Consider the following 5,627-nt stretch of genomic DNA (forward strand, 5'->3'; position numbering starts at 1 on the left):
GTCTCCGTCAGTGTGTTCTCCAGAGAGTTTCTCTGGGATGGGGAAGGAAGAAAATATCAGAGACAGTCTCCTTGGAAGGGGTTCCCTATACTGTCCCAAGGAAGCCATACGCTTCCAGAGCTCAGGAGAGCTTCTGGTCGGAAGGGGACCCGAGGGACTGGCTTCTCCCACCTCACATCGCTCAGCAGGACAAGGGAGCAGCACCCACCAGGTTGTGCTGGGCCTGCAGCTCGATCTCCAGGGCATTGACGGTGCGTCTCAGCTCGATGATCTCGGCCTGGCAGGACTGCAGCTGCTCCGAGCTGGACACCACCTGCTTGTTGAGCTCCTCCGTCTGAAACAGCCAGAGAGCAGAACACAGATGAGGATGAGAGCCTGCCTGAGGGCACCGGGGGCTTCGGGGGCAGAAGAAGGCCACGTGCTCAGATGCCCACCTGCGTGGTGAACCATTCCTCCACGTCCCTGCGGTTGGTCTCCACCAGGGCCTCATACTGACACCTGGTCTCGTTGAGCACCCGGTTCAGGTCCACGGTGGGGGCAGCGTCCACTTCCACGTTGAGACGCTCGCCGATCTGGCTGCGCAGGGTGTTGACTTCCTGGTGGAGGGAAGGCAAAATAGAGAGTCTCACAAAGAATACTGATGTTCCCCTGGAAGTGAACGCCTCTCAACTTCCGCTCCTTCTGGATCTGGGTTTCCTCCAGCCTCTTTAAGTTGTACTGCATTCAGGGACCAATCTCTGATTTCTCTCAAATCCACGGCCACTTTCCAACCTTGGGAGTCAATGTACCACTCTCCATTTGCAGGTGAACGAATGCGGTCTTAGGATGGTGAGGGATTGGGCTCGCAGATCTATGACACGGTGGCCCAAGCTTAAACTTGGTCCCCAAATGCCCAGGTTTCACGATTTTGTGAGGCTCCCCATAGCCTCTTAGGTGTTCATTCTAACCATGAGTAATAAAAAGGATACCTTCTAGCTAGAGTGGGAAAATCAAATGCTTTCTTCGAATCCTGCTCGCCCGGCATAGCAGAGACTAGGCTTTGAAGTGTTGGTACTTCCACGGTAGGCTTCTTGAGAGAAATAAGCACCTATCACCCACTAATCATCATCGTCAGGGAGCCAGCGTAGCCTAGCAGGGGACTTTAAGCCTTCGTCGACCCTATTTGGATTAGGCCTCCCCTCTGCTAACGACAACATAACCTCTTCATCTCTCAAGTGGCAACTGGACAAGGACCTACCTCTAAGGTCCTAAAGCACTTAGCCTAATGGCTGGCACATAGCAGACACCTTGATTGATATGAACTCTCGAGTCCCTGCATGGTACAAATGACTAACGTGACTGACAGCTAACCAAAAGATTGGAGGTTCCCACCTACCCCAAAGGCACCTCGGAAGAAAGGTGTGGCAATCGGCTTCTGAAAACTCAACCGTGACAATCCTGTGGAGCATGAGTCTCCTCTGACATGGTGGAGCCACCATGACAGCAGGTGGCTTTTCACATTAAGGAGTCCTGATTGTTGTTTGGAGATTTGTTGTCCCCCCTCTCCCTCCCCCTGCCCCCCAGCATATCTATCTTTACCAGCGCCGCTGGAGAGCAATTTGTTCCCTGCTTCTTCAGGAGATCATGGAGTGGTAGAAAGAGCTCCGGACTCAAGAGAGGAGAGCTACGTTTTGCTTTCAGCAAGGCCCTCCCTAGCTCAAACTCCCTCTCCCGATACAAGGGGGGAAACCGAGCTGGGGGAGCCCTGCAGGCTCATCGGCTCAGGCCTGCCTACCGAAGAGGCTGTGGGCTGCCTTGATGGTGACCTTCCTCAGAGCTGGACTTGCCAATTTCCGTCACTCACCTTCTGCCTCTGGCAGAAAAATCCTCATCTCATACCATGAGCTTGAGATTACTCACACTCTTCACAAATCCATTTTTGTTTGGAGAGAAGCTTCCTCGGCTAATTGAACCTTCACCAAGAGCCTCTCCCACACCCTGGGGTGCTTGGGAGACAGGCACAGACGCGTTTGATCCCGTGGTTCTTTGGGGAACTTCACCTGCTCGTGGTTCTGCTTGAGACACAGCAGCTCCTCCTTCAGGGACTCCACCTGCGCCTCCAGGTCGGACTTGCACAGGGTCAGCTCGTCCAGGATCCTGCGCAGGCCATTGATGTCGGCCTCCACCAGCTGCCGCAGGGACAGCTCCGTCTCGTACCTGTGATCATAGGAGGCTCAGGGCAGGCGGGGCAGGAGCCCTGTGTCTGGCTTGGTTTGGTTGGCCAGACAACCGGGAAGGAGGGCCTCTAGGTTCCCACAACTGTCTCATCCAGCTGGGTTTTGAACACCCACCAGGAACTCCTGGCAGAAAATAATGCCCTGGGGATTTTAAAAATAAACAGCCACTGGACAAGGGAACAAGGGCCTGTAACATGGGAGATTTAAAAAATTAATGCGTTCCCATATTCCCATGGCGGAATCCTGTGCGTGATGGAGCATCAGGAGAACACGGTGCCCTCTCGGGTTCACAGCAAGACTCCTGGCTTTTAGAGAAACAGAAGAGGACCCACAGAAGTGCTTTCCGAGTTCAGGTGACCCGTTGCTCTGTGGGGCCGGGGGCGCATATGGCAACAGGCGTTGTCTGTGTGCCAGTGTGGACCACAGGCTAAGAGAGGGAGGAAGAAAGGAGAAGAGGCAAAAGAGCTGAGTGCCCACTCACTTGGTCCTAAAGTCGTCTGTGGCCAGCTTGGCGTTGTCGATTTGCACCACCAGCCTGGCGTTCTCGGCCTTGCTGCACAGGATCTGGAAAGCCCGGAACATTCCAGAGTAAGCTGGGTTGCTTTTAGCCAGCAGCAAGCCTTCCTAAGCTGCTTATGTGAAATGGACATACCAGGAAAGTACAGTCTGTCTCAAGTACAAGAGACAGAAAAGAGGAACAGGGAGACACGCAAGAAAAATGTCAGCCCATCAAATAGGCTTTCCTTGTCTCTCCAAAGAAGCAATTTATCATTACGAAAACCGCATTTATTACAAATGCTTTCTAGGTGCCAGGCTAGGAGCTGAGCATGCCAGGGTCACTTGGTACTCAGAAAAGGAAGGCACCGGCTATCGGAAGCCATCGCAAAGCCCAGATACGGGAGAGAGAAACGGATCCAATCCTTACAGAAGGTTCCTTCTCCTTCCTCAGTTTCCTTCAGAACCCTTTCCCTGACCTCGGGGCAATAACTGGATAGCTTGGCAAAGGCAAGGAAATCGTCGGAGGCAGCTCTTAATTACAGCTTCTTTATGCAGACTGCTGTTACCAGCTCAGCAGACCTGCACGGTGCAAATATTCACACCTAACAGGCCTAGGCCTAAAAGGCAATGGCCTGGCTGGCAAGAAACCTGGCTCCCTGATTGTATCTCGGGTGCTTTCCCTACAACTTCCTGCCAGGGAGGCGGTATGGCGCCCACGCCCTCACCTTCTGCTGGAGCTCCTCGATGGTCCGGAAGTAGGACTGGTAGTCCGGGCACACGTAGGGCACCTGCTGCTGGCACCACTCACGGATGCGGCAATCCAGCTCCGCGTTCTCCCGCTCCAGCTGCCGCACCTTCTCCAGGTAACTGGCCAGCCGGTCATTCAGGAACTGCATGGTCTCCTTCTCGTTGCCATTGAAGGAGCCCTCGCAGAACCAGCCGCAGTTGCCCACGTTGGCGGGGATGTTGCAGGCCCCGGGCAGGGTGCAGCTGTGGCAGCTGGGAGGTATGCAGGGCCGGGAGCAGAAGCTGGTGCGGCAGCTCAGGTTGGGCAGGCAGCAGGTGTACGACATGGTGCTGGGAGGGAGCGAGGTGCTTTGCTGAAGCAGAGTTCAAGACTCAGAGCATGTGGGTCTCCTGCCTCGGAAGAGCCTTTATACCCCTGCTGCGGAGGGCGTGGACGTGGAAGGCAGCCTTTCTTAACCTTTTTATGCGTTGGGTAATTGTCAGAAGCCCTTGCCCTCGGTTTGTTATGTGTTTTCTCAGAAGAGTCCCTCACCCTCATAAAAGACTGTACTTGGGCTTCTCCCTAAGTCAGGACTCCTCTGCCCAGCTCTGCGTAAGTGCTTGCCAGTGTGACTTCAAAGAGCTGGACTCATGAAAGCCCTGGCCCTCATTAGTGGGGTGTGGCGGGCCCGGGGACAGGCCTGCGACTCTGCTTCGTGCTTGGTAGGCCCGGCACCCTTGGCCAGGCCAGGCTCTTCGCGCTGAGATGGACAGCTCGCCCGGCCCTGCTCGTGTGTCTTCAGCTGAGTCGATTTCCCACATGCTAAAGTCCTGGTGCTCAGAAAGGAGATCAGATCGCTCCTCCAGCCGCTGCGCAGGGATAACGGCCTGGCTCCCTCCGGCCCTACATGTCCTGATGTGTCGGGCCTAGAGGCCTCTACTTTGTCCATATCATTTTAATCAACTCAATAACCGATACTCGTTGCAGCAGAGCTTGTGCGTGGGCAAGCCGGCGAGGAAGGGGAAGCGGGCGCCGCGCTCTTGTGGGTCCAACATCTGAAGAACAAAGGTATCCCCACTGCGATCACCTGCATGGGGCCACGGTGGTGCTACACACTGTTACAGACATGGTCTCATCACTCTTCACTGGGACCTTCGAAGCCAGATGAGATTGGCCCCACTGAGCAAGCCGGAGCTTAGGCAGTAGGTTCCAACAGCTTGTGAAGTCAGGATTCCCACCCAGGTCTTACCCTTCTCTCCACCATGCCCTCCTGACTGAGCATAAACCACTTGCTTCTACTGGGAACTTCTTCTGACAGGCCATCGCTTCTTCCTCTCGGCGCCCCCATTTGGCCTTGAGCCCGGCATTGTCAAGATGTGTGTACTTCTTTCTCTCTTTTCACAAGTTCCCTGAAGGTGGAAGCAGGGGCTAGTTTGCCTGAACCCTCACAGCGAGGCACGCGGGCCCAGTAGACACCCAACGGGTGTGATGGGGTGAGTGAAGGGATTCACGTGGAATAATCGTCTGAGGCAGGAGCGTGGCGTGGATGCTGTGCACAGAGCACTTGCTGCTGGCAGGATTCACGGAAATAGATGTGTGGCTGGATGGAGAGGCTTCTAAAGAGAGCAGGCACTGGAGATGGGGCGAGGGGTGTCGTCAAGGAGTGGGGCAGGAAAGCCCCAGGAAGGTATGAGAGACCCAAATAAATCTTGGGGGCCGGAAGGGGAGACGTGTGAAGGTGAGCGGGAGAAAAGAAAACGCTTAGGAGGCGGCTGTAATCATGCAGCTGAGGTCCTTGGCAACACTAAGAAGCCTGAACCTGCCTGAAGCAGCAGAGAGGGTTTTCAGCTTTAAGCAGTGGCATGGAACACTCACCATAAGGTTGGCAGTTCAAGCCCCCCAGCCATCCCTGGGGAGAAAGATGAGGCTGTCTGTTCTCAGAAAGACTCACAGGCTCAGAAAGCCTGCATCGGGTCAATATGGCTTGGAATTGACTCCATGCCAAGGGTCTTGTTTAGTTTTTCAGGAGTATTAGGAAAGCCGTTTGGGGTGGTGCAGAAGGGCAGCAGGGTGGTGGGAGCGGTCCTGGAAGCATAGCAAGATACCCATAAAACACGAAAAGCAGAAAATGAAACAGAATGATGTGACAAACATTTTCTTCCTTTTAAAAAAATTTTTTTATTAAA

At 54.4% G+C, this 5,627-nt stretch overlaps 1 protein-coding gene across 1 annotated transcript; it reads right to left on the minus strand.

Moving 5' to 3' along the window:
- Window positions 1-2: 2 nt before the first annotated feature.
- On the minus strand, window positions 3-3,790 carry LOC101655990 (keratin, type I cuticular Ha3-I; the record flags this gene model as incomplete). The annotated part of the gene is made up of 6 exons (XM_004707465.2): window positions 3,440-3,790; window positions 2,698-2,780; window positions 2,040-2,196; window positions 435-596; window positions 209-334; window positions 3-32 (listed from the first exon to the last, which is right to left on the minus strand). Coding segments are annotated over exons 1-6 (906 nt in total), but the record flags the coding sequence as incomplete, so codon positions are not given.
- Window positions 3,791-5,627: the final 1,837 nt, after the last annotated feature.

This window comes from Echinops telfairi, unplaced genomic scaffold (genome assembly GCF_000313985.2).
Source record: "Echinops telfairi isolate 266 unplaced genomic scaffold, ASM31398v2 ScPeMD7_7458;HRSCAF=8496, whole genome shotgun sequence".
Taxonomy (NCBI): domain Eukaryota; kingdom Metazoa; phylum Chordata; class Mammalia; order Afrosoricida; family Tenrecidae; genus Echinops; species Echinops telfairi.